Source organism: Lepisma saccharinum, chromosome 1 (genome assembly GCF_977018435.1).
Source record: "Lepisma saccharinum chromosome 1, izLepSacc3.1, whole genome shotgun sequence".
Taxonomy (NCBI): domain Eukaryota; kingdom Metazoa; phylum Arthropoda; class Insecta; order Zygentoma; family Lepismatidae; genus Lepisma; species Lepisma saccharinum.
The window spans coordinates 95,168,118-95,187,801 of NC_139229.1; the positions used below are offsets into that span (position 1 = coordinate 95,168,118).

A 19,684-nucleotide genomic window follows, 5' to 3' on the forward strand; every position below is an offset into this window, starting at 1 on the left:
CTAAAAAGCTGATTCTTCTTATCTTTAAATACGACAATTGAGGTGTTTGCATTTCAGTTTCCATCTTATTTAATAATTCTCGTCGTATGGGATAGAATTATGTGCCTTTGTAGTCGTAAGGTCTGTGATATGAATTAGCAATGACCTTAGCATTTATCGCAGAGAAATATTGTACCCCCTCCCCCTCCATTGAAAGATCGACCCGTACGTTTGGCAAATCTTGCGATGATTACGTAAAAATGTCACACTTCGCCACTGGTAGACACCCGGCAATACACTTTTGCCAGAACTGGTAAAGCTGTTGGAAGTAGTGCTAGAAGCCATGTTTTGCAACCTTTCATAATGCCTCCTGTGAAGCTTCTTTCACCTCAGTTTCGGACATGAAATAACATCCCTTTAGATGGGTTTTCATGTTGGAAAAAAATGTAGAAGTCGCAAGGGCTAAGTCTGGTTAATAGGTGGGATGTTCCAAAACAGACTTTCCATGTATGACCATAAACTCGACGATGAGTATGGACTGGTGAGCAGGCGCATTATCATGGAGAAGGGACCATTGTCCACTTTGCCACATCTCAGGCTGCTTATGGCAGATGAACTCCCACAAACAATGTAAAACTTCCACATAGAGCTCCTTGTTTACTGTTCTGCCCTCTGGAATGAATTGTGCATGGACAATTCCTTGAGAATCAAAGAAAACCACGAACATGACTTTCTCTTCTATCCTGCACGATTTTCTGTGATTTTGGTAAAGATAGTGACTTCCATGCTGAAGAAGCACTCTTTGATCGAATATCAAAAAAAATAAAACCACGTTTCATCACCTGTGATTGTATTTTCTGAAAGAGATGATCACTATATTATCAATTTAACTTGCCTGATTTCTGATCCATTTTCCCTTTTGGTCCTGGCTTAAGTTACTAGGGACAGTGTGCTCACAACGCAATGCATGTTAAGATGTGCAGTGAAAATACATGGCCAGGCAACTCACCGTACACTGCCCTTAGCATAGCACAAGCCTACGATGACATTTTTTCCAAAATGCTAGCAAAACTTAATGTTTCTATGCTGCTCTTCAAAATCCACGTTTCTTATTTCGCATCAGCACTGCAACCAACAACAGAAGAATATGTCTATGCTCCCCACTACCTCACTGTTCATGGGATAATCCATTATGATTACAGAGGGGAGGGATGCAAGAATGCATTTCAGTCAGTCACTTTTCCTGCATGGTCATGCTTTCATGGGTGCATACAAACCCTAAATTTATGGATTTTACCATATTAAATTTCCATTTGTTGTTAGTCTGTGCACTCTCTATCTCTTTTTCAAAGAATGGAAATAAACATTTACAGATTATTTCACTAAAATGCTCAGACACCTGTGTATCAGGCTCAAAATGCTTCAGTAGAGCACCATAATGCAGTTTAAGATTAACAAATGTGAATAAAATGGTGCTTATGTCAGAAGATACATAATACAAAGAAGGAACCTGACATATTGCATTGTGAATGATGATGATGATTTGGTATAATTATACCATTATGGAGAAATGGCATGTGTCGTAATGGTCAAATGATTTAATATACTGGGTGATTTTTTTAACCTGAATCATTTGAATATCTTGAAAAAAAATCATCCTACAAAAAAATGTTCCAAATAAAAAGTTGATAGTTAGGAGGGGGAAGTTTAGTTGTGCAACGAAAGAACACTCCATCCCCCTCTTGTAGGTGGGGCAGGGGGCAACTTTGAATTTCAAATAGAAACCCCTATTTTTTATTACAGATTCGGATTTTACGGAAAAAAATACATAAGTTTTGCCTGAAACATTTTTTTCGATTTGTGATAGATGGCGCTATAATCGACAAATTTTCATTTTGATTTTTTTAACCTGAATCATTTGAATATCTTGAAAAAAAATCATCCTACAAAAAAATGTTCCAAATAAAAAGTTGATAGTTTGGAGGGGAAGTTTAGTTGTGCAACAAAAGAACACCCCTCCCCCTCATGTAGGTGGGGTGGGGGGCAACTTTGAAATTTCAAATAGAAACCCCTATTTTTTATTACAGATTCGGATTTTACGGAAAAAAATACATAAGTTTTGTCTGAAACATTTTTTTCGATTCGTGATAGATGGCGCTATAATCGACAAATTTTCATTTCTTGAATGTTTACACTTTAAAACCAATGTATTTCATTTCGCAATTCATTTAAATTAAAAAAATAAAACATTTTTGTTCCAGGACTTGAAATTGTTGTAAAACAAATAAATTTATTTTGAAAATACAAAATTACTCGACAATTCTTAGCTCTAGATATCTCAATGGCTAGTAAACTACATTCACTTCTCAATTACATTAAGTGTTCAAAATGGTGACCTTCAACTTCAATACATTTATTGATCCGCGCTTCGAATGAATGTACACAACTTATGTATTTTTTTCCGTAAAATCCGAATCTGTAATAAAAAATAGGGGTTTCTATTTGAAATTTCAAAGTTGCCCCCCGCCCCACCTACAAGAGGGGGAGGGCATGTTCTTTTGTTGCACCACTAAACTTCCCCCTCCAAACTTTTAACTTTTTATTTAGAACATTTTTTTTGTAGGATGATTTTTCTTCAAGATATTCAAATGATTCAGGTTAAAAAAAATCAAAATGAAAATTTGTCGATTATAGCGCCATCTAACAAAAATCGAAAAAAATGTTTCAGACAAAACTTATGTATTTTTTTCCGTAAAATACGAATCTGTAATAAAAAATAGGGGTTTTTATTTGAAATTTTAAAGTTGCCCCCTGCCCCACCTACATGAGGGGGAGGGGGTGTTCTTTTGTTGCACCACTAAACTTCCCCCTCCAAACTATCAACTTTTTATTTGGAACATTTTTTTGTAGGATGATTTCTTTTCAAGATATTCAAATGATTCAGGTTAAAAAAATCACCCAGTATTTTACGTTTTCTCATAATATTTGTCTTGTAAATTTATTATATATATTTTTTACTCTTTCACTTGCTATACTGTAACATTTTTTTAGTAATAATAATTATTATGCTTTTATCTTTATTTTTCTAGTTATTATTGAAGAAGCTGCTGAAGTCCTTGAATCACACATTATTGTGTCACTAACATCATACTGTGAACATCTGATTCTGATAGGTGTGTACAATCATGTATGTATTGTATAATTGTATGTGTAATCATGAATGTGTTTGCACACACACTGTTTTCATTATTAAGACATAAATGAAAACACAGAAATTAAGAAAAGATATAATTTTCTACAATTTTCTTTCATGGTAAGAATATATTCAAGTGAGTAACCACTTTAACTAAGGGTGTGTGGGACATTTTTTTTTAAATTCTGACATTTGGGATGGGAAAAATTCCCGAGGCTCTGAAAATCTCGAATTCTACATGTCATTTTCACTTTAAGTGATTGTTTTTGCATTTTTGGAATAAAAAGTAACAATTTCCGATAAGTTCCAGAAATTTACAATGCAGAAAACGTCTATAATTAACGACTTTTTAAAATGACCATTCGGTATTTCCTGACTGCTCGGGATCCCGAAAAGTCTGGAAGTCATTTCCAGAAGTCGGGATGAGGATGGGAATTTTTTTTCCCTATCCCAGTCCTGACTTTTCGGGATCCTGCACACCCCTAACTTTAACCTTTCACAGAATTTCATCAATAATTTGTCTGTAAATTGGTTGTATTTGAAAAATATAAGCTCAATTTTTTGTGCATGCATAATAATGTTACAATTGTTACAAAAGTTTTATGTCATTGTGTGAGAACTGTATATTTCCATCAACAGTCTGAAATGGGTCAATCCATATGAAGTCATACAACCTGGTTGCTTGACCATTTTTAAAAAAGTTTATTTTTTGTGGGGTGTGAGCCTCATATATTGACAGTTCAGAACCACTTTTATTTTATTTCTACTATCACCAATTTGAAGATGGCGGGCATTTTTTTTATCATGGCGCGCGTCATTTTCTCCATTCGTAAGCAACAGCGGCAGGTTTTTTCTCTCAGCTCTGGTAAGTCCTACGACAATGAGACAAAATCTGTGATGTTAAGCACATTATAGGCTACAATTATATTTCTGTGTAATTTTCTAAATATTATTCCTTCATAATAAATTTTAAGGTCAAAATTGAGTATTTTAATCGCTCAAAATGACAAGTGCAAGTACCTGTGTACCAATGGAGTATGTCAAAATTATTTGAAGCTTGAGACTTCAATATTTATTTTTCTACAGGGTCATAAACATGTACTTTTTGTTAAAAAATTCCAAGTTCAGGGTTAAATATCTCTGGTGGGCAGTTGTTCAAAAATCTGAAATTTGTACACAATACAGTACTTCATGATAAGTAACTTTAGTAAAAATTTTGAGTTTGAGATTTAATTGGTTTAAGAGATACAAAACTCGTGAAAAATTCAACATTTTGCATTAAATGTGGCATGTCTAATTTCATTTCTTATTAACATTTTGTGTTGAAATTATGCAAACTGTAATTTGGAATGTCAATGAACAACATTACAATCCTGAAATGGCTCTGCAATAAAGTATATATACGAGGGCATGCTGAAAAGTAACGCTTCCTATGTTTTTATTTTCTTTGTTACCTTGTAAACTCATTTTGGATTTTGAGCAACCTTACATTGCACTTATAAGACTTTCCCGATTCTCAATTGAAGGTTTCAAATTTCTATCGCCAGGGGGGTGCTGAACTATTGCGAGGAAAATGGCAGCATGTAACCATGCAATGTCGGTGAATCGCCTGAAGTAGCGTTCAGTGATCGAGTTTCTAAACGCAGAAAATGTGCTACAAATTGACATTCATCTGAGACTGAGGACACTTTATGGGGATGAATGTGTAGACATCAGTACTGTGCGATCGTGGGCTGTTCATGCTTGTAAAGATAACCCCAGCTGGACACGATTCCGATGACCTCCCATCAGTTGCATTTCGCGGCCTTTCATTCCATTCTCTCACATAGATGAGATTTCGTCAGCTTGATGAAAATTTCCAAATTTCCAATTAAAAAGGATTGGAGTCTGGTGGTTTAGTTGGTAGGGCATCTGACTGCCACGCGGGTGACCCGAGTTTGATTCCTAGACTGGGTGATGTAAGGTCAGAATTGTTCCATCCTTATTCCCACATAAAGTGGATTCGGAGCTCACCCAGTCTCAAATTAGTGGGTACCTGGGGCAACCTAAGGGGTAAAAGTGGCTGGAGCATGGTGCTGATCACATCACTTTCAAAATGGCCAAGATCGAGATTGTGTGGGGCCCAACCCCCACATCCCCTAAATGTGCCTTCATGGCATGGTGCTATATGCACGGAGAACTTTACCTTTACCTTATTCTTCAATTTCATTACAATTTTATGAATATAAAAGCTGATAATTCATGCACAGTGCTTTTGTAAAATAAATTTCTGTACTGGTTCTTTTTGTAAAGGAATGCATGCCAGGGTTGGATATTGTTTATGGAGAGGGATGAATTTACTCAAGTTCTTCATAAAATTTTCACTATTTTATATCCAATCAGCATAATATGTAGTATAGTTACCTAAATTTTGTGTATTTTATAAAATCCATAAAAATTTCATTTCTTTTATGATGTCTTCTTGCAGGGGATCACAAACAACTGAAACCATCAACAGCTGTGTACAATTTGGCGAAGAACTTCAACTTTGATGTTTCCCTGTTTGAGAGGATGATTAAGAATGGCATGGCTTGTGACCAGCTGAAGGTTCAACATCGAATGAGACCAGAAATAGCACAGCTTATTGTTCCAACAATTTACCCAAATCTGGAAAATCATCCTTCAGTTCTGGAGTTCAAGGATATAGAAGGAGTAACAAAGAATCTGTTCTTCATAACTCACAACTATCCAGAAGCAGACGTAAGTGTAAACTTTGATTTTTCATTGTGTTTTTGCATCATTTGTCAGGGTGTTTAACACTAACAGTATGGAAAACCTGGAAGTTTGGGGGAAAAGTCAGGTAATTTACTTATTCTGGAAAAGTCATGGAAAGTCAGGGAAGTTTACTGCTTTTCTGGAAAAATCAACATTTTTCCAGTAGTGCACTAAAAGCAGTTTTTTGAACAAAGAAAATTAGGACAAGCAAGAAATTTTTAATTGGTTGTGGACAAACTACACTTCAGTTGCAGCAGAAATTGTATATTAAGTACTGTAGGAAAAGGAGTTCGTGTTTTGAACTAGTAAGAGATCTAATACAGTAAATGCTATTGGAATTAACCACTGTTTTGTTGCAAATTTTAGGTTGCGTTTGATAGACATTTGGATTAATGTAAATTTTATTTCACTTTTATGTATATATTATTGATGCTCTAATAGTTATAATTTTTTATAAAAAAAGAATCTTTGTTAACCATTAGTCAGTATGTGGCAAGTATTATGTAAAATATCATCCCTGATACTCCTATCAAAGAGTTAATATCTTTTCAGTTTCCCTTTTCGTTATTACTTTTAACATGTGAAGTGAATATTCTAATAACTTATATGGTGTACACTTTTAGAAGGAACATGAGTTCAGCCAATATGTAGCCAGTGCTGTTGTCAAACCAACTGCTAGCAGAAGGGAAGCAGAGAATTTGCTGTGTCCAGTATTCAGCTTTTTTTATATATAAAGTATGCACACTATATTTCAGTACAGTGGAATAATATAGTGAATATTTCTACACAGGATTATAATATCATATCACTGCAGCATTTAAGAGAAACTCGTACCTGAAATAAGTTTGAAGGTAGTTATTGTAGAGGAACTACAAGGTCTTCATCATAGCTCTTGTTTCTGTTTACTAGCAAGTTTCACAGGAGATTTGAATAGGGGTTCACAGATTTCTGTGGTAGATATTTTACTCTGTTTCATAAAACGTGACACCGTATGCACACATACACCACATGCTTTAGCCGTAACTTCTCGACTTTGAGAAAACACTCTTTCAGCACACACTTCTTCCAACGCCAATTACTTGAAGTTACAATACACTTTAAAAATATGATTTCTGTCATGTGAAGATATTATTTTCCCCTTGGTGCCTGTATTACTGGTGCTATATTTTGAGAGTGACATTATTAAATAACACTCATGGAGCACACACTGTTGGGCAACAGTCGAACATAAGGGCTGTATAGCACAGTGCCAGGGGTACCGGGTTTGAATCCAGGCCCAGGCATGGGTGTTTGTAAATGTCCCTTCATCAATTTCATCATGTTATCACTTATCTTCATCTTCGCGATTAACCAAAAGTGGCAGAAAAGCAAAGTAAAATAAATCAAATCAATCAATCAATAAGGGCTATATTTAATCCTCTCACAATTGTTCTTCGTGGCGTACGAGTAAAATAATTTACACCGCCCTTGCTACGAAAACGCTGAACTCAAACTGACTCAGACTCGCAATGTTGGTTTGATTGATTGATTGATTGATTTGCTGTTTTAAGTCCTCTTTATGCACAGTAAGGCTAATTGGGACTGGACCTACAGTTTAAAGTGGAATCCGAACCACTATGTGCCTCCACCGGGTATCGAACCCGGGACCCCTTGTTTACAAGGCAGCGATGCAACCACTGCGCCATCCGGGAGGCCCATTCGCAATGTTGGTGAAGGTCCACGACAATGAAGGGTCATTGTGTATATTCAGCCGAAATGAACACCCATAGCTTTCCAAAGACACAACAACTCAGCGGTGTCAACACTGTGATAGCAAAAAAAGACAGACAGAAGGAAAATAAAAGGGTTAGTGTGTGTGTGTTGAGACGTGCTGTATCCCGTGTTTCTTCAATATACGATAACTCCGGCTGTAGGCGACAGAAATTCATGGGACTTGGACCGTCAGGTTCAAAATGCCGTGCCCCATCCTATGATGAACCTTGAAGTGGTGAGTTTTATGGCAACTTCTTGCGTGCAAGAAGAATACAGAACACGATGTTTATAACTTGTGTGCCGCAGTTTCCTAACTACAACGTTTCACTCCTGCCATAGGCTGGTCGGCAAGGAACTGCTCTGTGTGGTCCCGCCCAATATCGCTTCTGTAAACATGCGCTGTATAGTTAATTGGGATTTTAAGTGTGGTGTTCAGCTAAAATAATGTGATCCTCTCATACACATGTTTAAATACAAGAATTACCCTAATGACTTTTTCTGGAAAAAGTGTTATCCTTTTTCATAAATGGAACAGATTTTAAGGTGCAGCACCTTTCCAAAAATATAGCTGTTTTCATGCCAATCTTGTGAGATATGTATTTTAGGACATGAAATCAATTAAAATGAACACACTTTGTTGCACCTTTTTGCACCTATTTGTGAGATCGACACATTTATCTCCTTTTACCCCCCTTCCCCTTTGATGCTTCAGCACCTCTTTCCTTCCTTTTTATTCATGTTTTGTCAAAAAATTGGACAAAATAAAATAAAAGATATTCACTCTTCTTTACCAGCTACATAAAATTCTATACTCTCATTTTGTAGAGCAGAACGAGAGCTATGAAATGGTTAATCATTGCAGCCCCAATAGTGCCCAAGGTAATGCATTTTCTCCACATATAAGGATCTCCTGAGCTCAAAACGTCAGCAGCTTCCATTCGAAAACATAGAAATGTTCAGTATAACAAGTTGATTGAAAGCCAGTAAATGCCATGTTTACTTCCTAAATACTGGTTACCAGGGTGCATAAAAATCAATTTTGTTCATTTTTGGATTTAAATCGATATTTTTAAATTTAAAAAAATGTGCTTAAAATTGCTTGCATGGTTTTTGGCACCATGCACATAGATATGTTTTTTATAGAAAGGCTTTCTCTAGTAAACGGCCCTGTAAAATAGTTGAACAGTTTGATTAAAGCAAAAATAAAATATATACGTAAACATACATTTTTCTGTTTCTGATACTGTAACTACTATGGAAATATTTAAGTGTGTTAATGAAACTAATAAAAATTTCAGTAACTTTTCTTCCAGTGAAAATAAAACATTCTGGATGTACTCTATAATTGTGACTTAAAATATTAACTTAAATATTTCTAGTCTTTGTAGCTGAATTTTGGACGATTTTTTTTTATGATAGTTTGAAAAATATCAGCTGCCATGTTTATTTACAGTTTAATGATATTGACACTTTTTATGGTTTAACTTGATTAGTACGTATTTTGTATATTTTTCTACACAAAATGTTTGCTATTTTTGCTCATAAAATTATTGAATTTTAAATCAAGAGTTTACATTTCCTTTCGTATGAGCTTCACACCATCAGTACATATATTTTATTTCCTTTATTCTCCTATCTTAGAACATATCATAATAATCACCATTAAATGATTACGAGCTTACTTTCACCAAAAGTGTTTGTGACATCTACAAAATCCTCATGTACATTATTCTATAAATTATTTTTTTTGAGTGATTTATTGATTTAAATCGAGATTTAAATCAATCCACTCTGCTGGTTACTTTATGCAATTGTTACTAATTATGTTATTTGCTACAGTGTTGAATAAAGAATGTTAATGTAACTTGTTTAGACCTGAATAAATGTATTTTATCAGCACCTTTTTTGCACTTTTTGAAAATATTTTCAGAACCATTTTTTCCCTTTCCCGGCCATAATTTTGCACCTTAAAATCCCTTCTCTATTCGTAAATGTTAGCTATCATGTCTTTTCATATTGCAGACTGATGACTCACAAAGTCACCAAAATGTATATGAAGCCGAATTCCTCATCCAGTTTTGTAGACATCTTGTTCTTCAGGGATATGAGCAATCAAAAATTACTATTTTAGGAGCATACTCAGGACAAATGATTTTAATGAAAAAGGTAAGGCCATTTGATTACTGTTATCACTGTATTGATGATGTTAAAAATTTCTCCTTTTTTATTTCTTCCATGAATAATTGTTCAAGGTGAGTATAAGTATGTGTAGATAAAAGAGAATGGTGAATGGTGTGAGTGATACACCATCTTATGTTAATTAACCCATGAGGGGTCGTGCGGGAAAAGTTATGTGAAGGGCGGTGCGTGGTCGTTTAGACCAGGTGTAAAAAAATATAACAAAGAAGTACAAGATGAGGTTTTTATTTATCAGTAAGTAATCTAATCACAAGTTTAGTGTATAATTGTACTTGTTAATGAATAAAATCACATAATAAGTTTACTCATTGCACGTAGGAATAGACCAGGTTGAAAGGAAAGCTATCTGATTACCAACTGAGAAAGGGGAGGAGGGCCATGACAACTTCCTGGCCAGGCAGTTGGGGAGTCCATAGGAAGGTACCGAGGGAGATGCAACATTCGGTTTCTAGGTTCAGGAGATACAAAGAAAATAAAACAAACCCGGTCGAAAAGACCAGGCCTGACCCCTCACAGGTTAAAGTTTGTACTTCAAAATTGCATATGAAAATGATATGACATAGTACATATTCCAATGCACATAGTTCTGTACCTTTTGATACAAATGAATGCAGCAAATGCTTAATTTGAACAGAGGTGGTGGTGTATCACTTGGCTTAACTTCCACAAGTCCTGGAGTGTGTGATGTTGAGTGAATGAATGAAAGCTTACTCAGTTTACTGTACCAAATATTTGAGGGTCCTCACATGTTCACGAAGTAGAAACACAGACTATTGAAGATGGCATGGGTACATCACAGTGTAGGCAGAAAGAAGGGACAGATAAAGGTGTTGATGTGAAGGTGCTTTTGCCCATGTTTACTGCATGTTAGGTGGTGGGTGAAGTTTGAAATGGCAGGAATGGGGGTGGGGGCATTTTATTGGGTGGCCCTGTTGAGTCATGAGGGTATAGTGGCATGCATGCCTTGTATGTAGGCCCTTTTCCATCGCCTGTAGGAGAAGGTGTCTTTGTATGGGCGGTAATAAGTGGATAATGGCGACATGGAAACAGTCATTAAGGTAGTGTTACGGCTGTTGGTGTGGGTGGTGACAGTGAAGTCAGAGTTTTGGGTGGAGTAATGCTGGTTTTTTGATTGTGAGGTTCAGGGTGGTAGAGGTTTTGCCAAGGTAGAAATCACCACAGATTTAGCAGATGAAGATGTCTATAAGATTGGAAGAGATTCAAGTGTCCTTCAGGTGAAGAATGAATTCACCAGCAGCAGTAGGGATCTGGAGGGTAGTGGAGGTGATGAACATTGGGCAGGTATTGCACCTGGGTTTATTGCACTTGTTGGGGGGGGGGATGAGGGAGGTCAGCATATTTCATACCAAGATATTCTCTTCTATGAACATGTGGCCAGGTCACAAAATATCAACCTTTATCTTTTGTGTTTGGTAAGTTTACTGTCTCCTACTTCACCTACACACACACACACACACACACACACACACACACACACACACACACACACACACACACACACACACACACACACACACACACACACACACATATATATATATATATAATCAGTATATATATGTATATAATCAGTATATATATACACACACAAATGAAGAAGGAGACAGTAAACACTTACCATACGAAAATAAATAGTTTGATATTTCACGACCCAGGTTGCATTGTCATCGGAGAAGAAAGAGATTGTGGTTACAAAGTGTAGAGGCACTACCATCAGTGTTGCCAGAAACAGTAGATAGAAAACAAAGTTACTTTCACCAGTGTTTACTGGAAGGGGGGTGGGTGGTTTCGGGAAGAGGGGAAAGGGTTATTGGTTGGCTAATTTGAGTCCAGGGGGTATAGTGGCATGCATGCCTGATATATAGGTGCTTTCCCATCGCCTGCAAAAAGACGTGTCTGTGTGTATGGGGGAGGGGGGGGTAAAAGATGGATAATGGCAACACAGAAACAGTTGTTGAAGGTGTTATTGTGGCTGTTGATGTGGATGGCAACAGTGAAATCGGAGTTTTGTGTGGAGGAACGGTGATTGTTAATCCTTAGGGTCAAGGGGGTGGATTTTTTGCCCAGGTAGAAGTTGCCACAGATTTGGCAGGTGAGGGTGTATATCAGTTTGGATGAGTGGCAGGTGCCCTTGGGGTGAAGTGTGAACTCACCTGCCGCTGTTGGGATCAGGAGGGTTGGGGAGGTGATGAGTATGGGGCAGGTCTTGCACCTGGGTTTGTTGCACCTGTAAGCTGGGGGGAGTGGTGTGGAAGGGGTGGGAGTGTTTTGGACCAAGATGTTCTTGAGGTTGGGAGTGGGGCGATGGAAGACGACCTTAGGTTTATCCTGAAAGATGTCCCTGGTGTCAGGATCACTATGCAGGATGGGGAGGAGGGAGTGGAGGGTATGTCTGATGTTCATAATGTGGGAGTGATATTGGGTGATCAGAGCTGGAGGATTGGTTTGGGTTGTTTGGTGCGTTTGTGGGAGGTGACTCTAGTGATTTGTTTGTTGATGAGGGTGGAGGGGTAGCCATGGTTAGTTAGGGCTTGGTGCAGTTGTAGGTTGTGGTTTGGGCGGGATGAGGGGAATGAGTTGAGGCACTGGCCTCTTGAGAGCTAGAGAAAATTTTTCTTACAGTTTGAATGGAATTTTAACTTAAAATGGCATTGTGTTTGTGTTGAATTCTATATCAAAATTATATTTTAAGAAATTAATGTTGAATTCTAAGCATACCTGTAATCCAGGGATCCTGGGTTCGATACCCGGTGGAGGCACATGGTGGTTCGGATCCAATTTTAAACTGTAGGTCCAGTCCCGATTAGCCTTACTATGCACAAAGTGAACTTAAAACACCAACTCAATCAATCAATCTAAGGTAAAAATAAGTCCTCCTCCTCTGATAAAATCACAAATCGCACCCTGTTTTAATGTCTAAGAAATATCGCTGCTTCATTTCAAAATATACGACTTATTTGAAAAATCAATAAGATATACATTTAGCATGTCTGAACAAGACATAGTAATTTAAATTTATTTTTTAGAGTAATTCTTCAAATATGATACCAAAGTTTCGAACGAGATTGTGTCGGACATCAAGTATCGTCTCGCTTTGATTCTGTAGAAATCTATTTCAGTCTCATCTCAAACTTGAGAGGAAAGAGAGACTTTTCTTGTCTCGGTACCATCTCTATTTTCAACAAATCTTTTTCTATAGGTTTTAAGTATATTTTTCTGAACGCCCTCTGACAAAGTTATGAAAATAATCGGTGAAGTACAGGTGTACATTGTACCCCCAAATTGGTCTGCCGTGTTTCGTCTTGTTTTCGAGATGAGACAGAAGTTGTGGAAGCATCTCGTTTTGGAAAATTCCATTTGAAAAATTCAAAAGGAAAGAAGGTCAACCACGTACTCTTCTGATGCAGCTTTATATCTTATCTTCGAATCAACACAACCATTTCTTTAGAAAATTATACCCCTCTTACGCAAAGGAGCATCGTCTGCAGCATGATTTTCTGAAAGTAAACTTTATCTGATTCCATCGTTCCACATACATTTTAAACAGTTTTCATCATCTTAAGGAGGTTTCCAAGAACACAGGTCAATGAAGTAACTAGTAGCACAATGTCGTAGAATAGGTTTACACTGGTTTGAATTCCTGTGGCAAGGAAGATAATGCTTGTAAGTTATAAACAATATAAACTTTTTGTGTTGAGGGATCAGAAAGTAGGCCCTGTCTGTCAAATAATCTGAAGGGGTACAAGGGGTACAACTGGATCTACGGATTTAGGGGGTACAGTACCCCCCATCAAAAATATAGGATGATACAATGTACCCCTGTACCCCCCATTCCTGGGTCACTGCAGACATGGATACCACTATACCCCCCTGGACTCAACCTAGCCAACCAACAACCCTTTCCCCTTTTCCCGAAACCATCCACGCACCATGCAGGAAACACTGGTGAAAGTAACTTTGTTTTCTATCTACTGTTTCTGGCAACACTGATATATAGTACTTTTTCCAGAGTTTTTACAACAGGCAACACTATATGAGGACATCGTGAGACAGTTTCTGTCTAAAGTGAGTTATCAGATGACAAGTGTTGCACTTCACCATGAACATAAACATTAGCTTCATCACTGTGAAGAACTTTTCATTACAATGGAAGTGTCAAACTGTATTTATTTGAGACATCAAAAAGAGGGTTGTTTGAATATTTTTGTAAGTTTTCAGGAGATGATGCCGCAGTTCATTAGGTGAATAGATCACTTTCCCATCAGGAAAAATGCCCCCTCCCACAAATCCAGCATCGCAATGGCCTATTCACAGGAATTAACCTGTGCGATTTCTTCCTGTGGGTGCACGATGTTGTTCTATTAGAAATATTACTGTATTGTCTATTCCCTGTTTACTAATAATTTTATTAAATATACTACATACTAACATATTTTAAATAACCCAATACAACTGAAAAATAAATAAGGTAACTTGTCCTAGGAACAGGAAGTGAATTTTGTACTTGAAATACAATCCAGAATATTTTGACTATGAAATACTCTAAGGCTGTGTCCGAAAGGTACAAGGTACAGACTTGTAGTGCAGTTTTGACAGAAGTAACGTCACCTAGTGCAGTTCAAAAGTACCAAGTACACGAGCAATCAAGACTACAGCTCGAAGTACGTATCGTTGCTGACTTGATCACATAATTTCTACACTCATTGTTCATTTGGTTGAAATCACAGAGGTAGAATCCCAGCAACACAGGTTAAATATACATTATAGGCGAGCAAGTTGTTGGTTGAAATTCTTCTAATGTGTATAAGAACATTTGAAAATGGTATCTGATTTATATGGTGAAAAACAAGTGTTTAAAGCACGGGGAAAACAATGCATCCTCAGTTTTACCTACTGATTGTATTTGTCTCTGCAGTCAAAGTGCAATTCGAAAGACTTTAACTTCCAGTCAATGACTTCAAGATCGAACTGCAAGACCATTCTCGGTGGATGCTTGCTTCAAGCACGCTCTTGCAACTTTCAGACACGGGCTAAGCATAGGAAGAGAAATTGTTGCAGTAGGCACCAAATTCTATTTTCACTGTCTGCGGCTCTGTGTATAAAACAATAATTGAATCAGTCACATTAACAAACCAGTTTAGGTTAAGACAACTGCAGTACGAATATTTGCTGTACCCCACTGGTGTACGCAGAGTTTGGGGAGTGGTATCTGATGGTGCTGCAGCTCCTGAAATTTTTAGAAAATCAAATTTTTCAAATGAAAGATGTAACGAACTTGTGAAAAGGCAAAATGATAAATGCAAACTCCCCTTAAAACAGCCCCCAATTACCGTTTTTGTCTTTGAACAGCATTTAAAACAAATGTAAAAAAATGATATTTGCAAAATATTTTATACTGTATCCCGACTCCTCCCAGAATGCAGCTATGTAATACCTTTGAAATTCCAGCCCTCTGAAAAACATCCTGCGTACGCCTGGTGTGCTTAGTTAGATTTTTCTACCTTATCATTAACTCTCGGGCTTTTTAACATTTATTCCCCATCCAAAACATTGTTTATACATAATTCATTTTGTTACATCTCAAATTATCTAACCAGTGTATGCGCTAGCTTTCTGCATGTCGAAAATTTACATTTTCAGATAAAACTGTCAACCACTTGACAGGCTATTGCATTCAATTAAAATCAGTTACTATATATTTGTCAAAATCATTTTTGGAGGATTATGATGAATGATTTTGTGGGAGTCTATGTCCAGGGTCTTGGAAGGGGGTGGGGAGGATGGCCACCCCCTGGCCTCATGTTCCTGCTCTTACTTGTTTGATATGACCTAAATGATTTGATTCCGGGGATAGTGATTGCTTATTAGTTCTTGTATCTTGCACATTTGTTTCGTGGGTCTTATTTTTATCTTGAAAACTATTTTGGAATAGTTATTGTAAGAAACTGATACCTTATTTACTTATAAATTTCAGATGAAGCAGAAATTTGACCTGCTTGATGCTGTCCGAGTGTCTGTGGTCGACAACTTCCAGGGAGAAGAGAATGACATAATTCTTCTGTCTTTAGTCAGGAACAACAAGGAAGGAAAGATTGGATTCCTGAAAACTGCTAACAGAGTTTGTGTTGCACTCTCCAGGGCCAGGAAAGGATTTTACATCATGGGCAATATGGACATGCTTGTGAGCCAAAGCAAGGTTTGGCCAAAAATTAATGCCACTTTGAAAGCTCAAGATGCTGTAGGGACACATTTGGCATTGAGATGCCAAGTACACCCTTCTTCTGTTACTAAAGTCGCAACAACTGCAGATTTCAGAAAGAACACTCCTGAGGGAGGATGCCTTCAGATATGTAACGTACCATTAACTTGCGGTCATCAGTGTATGCAAATTTGCCATACCATGGACAGGAATCATGAAAACTACAAGTGCCGAGTAAAATGTCAGAAGGTGCTGTGCGAATTGGAGCATAAATGTGAGAAATTTTGTTACGAGGATTGTAAAAAATGCATGGTTCCACTGTTGAAAGTTTTACCATGCGGACATGAGGTGGCATTGCCTTGTCATGTTAATCCTGAACAGTACAATTGTCCCATTGCAGTAATGAAAGAGATTCCCCACTGTCAACACAAAGTTAATATGGACTGCAGTGTCAATCCCTTAAATGTCACTTGTCCATTTCTGTGTGAAATTCCTTTACAATGTGGTCATAGCTGTGAGAAGAGATGTCATGTCTTGCAAGATCCAGACCATTTAGATTACAAATGTCTGAAGCCTTGTACTAGGAAGTATTCTGAATGTACTGAGAATCACACGTGTGTTAAAAAGTGCTGGGAAAAATGTGGAAAATGTTTACATAGGGTGACCTTGAAACTTTCATGTGGACATTTTTATGATATGCAATGCAGTTGGGATCGTAAATATACATTTTGTCATGAGTTATGCAACAAAATGTTGTCTTGTGGTCATCTGTGCCAATTACAGTGTTACGCGCCATGTGGAAGGTGCTATGAAATGGTCACAAAAGTTATTGAAGAATGTGGACACAGCATCAAAACCAGTTGCTACCATAAACCCTACAGAAAACAATGCTGGAACCAATGTAACAAAATGCTGCCATGTGGACATCAGTGTAAGCTACTATGCAAGGACATTTGCACATTGGACTGTCAAGAATTAGTTCCAAGTCCAATTCTTCCTGCATGTGGACATAAATCTTCAATTTTCTGTTCACTGAAGAACAATAATGGTAAGTTCACACTTTTCTAAAAACATCATTAACATCATATTTATATTTTTCTCATACATGCTGCTTTTCCTCATATACTGGTTTGGGGATTTTTTTAAAAAAACTGAAGTACCAATTAAGATGTTGCTAGCAGGTAACAGCTAATGTAACCTTACTTTAAAGTGCATATTTAGAGAAATACTATTGACGTAGAGTAGGTCAGAAAGTTTATGCAAATTCATATTTTTTTGACATTATAAGTAAAGAATTGTGAAATAATGATAAATTAGAAACACACTAAACTAAAAATTACTTAATGAGAATGACCTATGCTTCTCTTGCGTAATTGTAAAAAAGTACAAATTTACATCTGATACCGCCCAGTGATCCAGAATGCCAAAAAAATCGGCAGAAATCAGGAGTTCGCAATTTGATCCCTAAATCAATCCAAATGTGTAAGATTAGCATATTTAAGGTAAAATTGATATTTTGGGTTCACAGAATTCACATGAGATTGATTATTTTGATTTTTATACAAAAAAGTATAGTTTTGACATTTCAATACACACATGGGGACCACTGTAAAACTAAACAATGTACACAATGCACTTGGACGATTGAAATACATTCCCAGAAATAGATTAAACAACAATAATAATCATAATTGTGAAAAATATCGTTATAATGAATTAATGCACAATAAATGTTTAAAGCCAGGAAAACAGACTTCCTATCAAATATCTTTCCAGATAGATCAATGTCTTTTAAGGCGTTCAAAAATATTTATTCACAAGTTCCGATACCTTTTCTTATCCTTCCTTCTTTAAATGTGCTTTGATTGCTAATGCGAGTTCCTTAGATGCTTTGTCTCAGCTAAGTTCTTCAGTTTATTGTATTTTATTTCTGTCGCTACTTTCTTCAAAACTGACAATCTTCTTTTGAGAGTGCATAGAGTAGAAGAAAAAGCAACTACAAACACGCATTTTTTAAAGCCAACTGAAATTATTTTTAAGAAATTTATCTACTATTTGGCGACAGTTTCCATATCCTTAAAATACTTTGCTGCAGAACTGTGTCACATCAACACTAATGTTCGTAACACAATCTTCAGCGGTATTGTCAATAGTTACAGAATCTAACCTGAATGAAACAAATGCTTAATTTGATCATTCCTATCTTCATCAGATTTTTCATGATGAATGTTTTGTGCATTTCTATGACACACCACCGCCATTAACCCGTAACGACACGTGAATGGGTAAAAATGACCCAAGCGATTTTGAAATATTTTTTATCAATTGTGAAATACAATAAAGATGATCAAAATTAGTACATTTTACTTTAACCATTTTAACCAATAAAGGTATTGTTAATCAAATGCTTTAATGTAATTATAATTTGGACTTACAAACTCATTTTGCTTCTGGGTAATATTTACTTGTACACAGCGTGAGCCTTTGGTAGAAATTTTAGGGATGGTGTTAATGAAAGTTTTGGGGCCTGTTATAGGTTGTTGGGGGCGTTATACTACACTATTACTATATTTATTAAGCATCAGCTGATAGCGAAATCGGACACCTCCCATTCCCCCAACACACTCACACATAACCATGTTTGAGTCAGGGTTGCCAGCTGACCCCATTAACAGCAGAGCACACATTTACAAATAAGCTAATTTTGTCAAAAGTAGCAAAACTTTTCTCCCATCCCATTTTCACAATACTTTCAAGTAGGCCTATCCTTTGATTTATACATTATCGCGGGAAACTTCGGCGAAAGCTATGTTAACTCAAGATAACTTTTGTATTTTCAAGTCAATAATGAAAAGGCTATATTTTACTTTAATTCAAATATGTGTTCTTTTCCTGTGCATTACTGAGAAGTTGAGAGTCTACTTGTCTAGTTAGCACAATGTTATTAAACGGCAAAGAAAATATTGCTACATCAAGTCTTAAAAATAAGTACAAAATATAGTCCGAAAATTCTATTTTCACGAACTGCCATTTTGAGGCCCAAAAATAAGAATAAATAATCAATTTAGAGATGAACTTTTTATGAAACCTTTTTCGAGCAGGCCACATCTCCAGGAAGCTATTAACTCGGGCAAGCCCGGCACCTAACGACCTGGTGAATGATATGAGTCAAGGCAAGAGCTTATAAAACCTTTCCCTGCTCCCCCAAAAATAGGCAATAGTTAGGTTGGAGAGTTCAATGAACCAACTGATCTGTAACTACACACTGGTAATAATATCAAGATAGACTAGAGAGAAATTTCTCTGGCCGTTTCATGCCCCATTTAGTTGTTTAGAGAAGTGTTCATGTTTCATCCCCTTACTGAAAAGTCAAAATTTCTATTTTTGCTGACTTTGTTTTGTCATTCTGGATCATTGTGCACTGTGGGGAAACAGTTTTTATGGCTACCAGATTTCTGCAAGCAAAAAGTAGAAGACACTGTCCAAAATGTAGGACACAGTCACATTTGCAGTAAATATAATATGTTACTTGGAATGTTAGCAAATAATGTGAAAATGACACATTGTCAGTACAAGAAAATAGTAAT

At 36.7% G+C, this 19,684-nt stretch overlaps 1 protein-coding gene across 3 annotated transcripts in view; it reads left to right on the forward strand.

Moving 5' to 3' along the window:
• LOC145998392 (NFX1-type zinc finger-containing protein 1-like) overlaps nt 1-19,684 on the forward strand; it is a 58,300-nt gene that overhangs the window by 20,066 nt on the left and 18,550 nt on the right. For all 3 annotated transcript variants that reach the window (XM_083134802.1, XM_083134797.1, XM_083134806.1), the window contains exons 3-6: nt 3,069-3,152; nt 5,640-5,911; nt 9,701-9,844; nt 15,873-17,145. In XM_083134802.1, the coding sequence (XP_082990928.1) occupies nt 3,069-3,152; nt 5,640-5,911; nt 9,701-9,844; nt 15,873-17,145 (1,773 nt within the window). The remainder of the gene's footprint in view (nt 1-3,068; nt 3,153-5,639; nt 5,912-9,700; nt 9,845-15,872; nt 17,146-19,684) is intronic.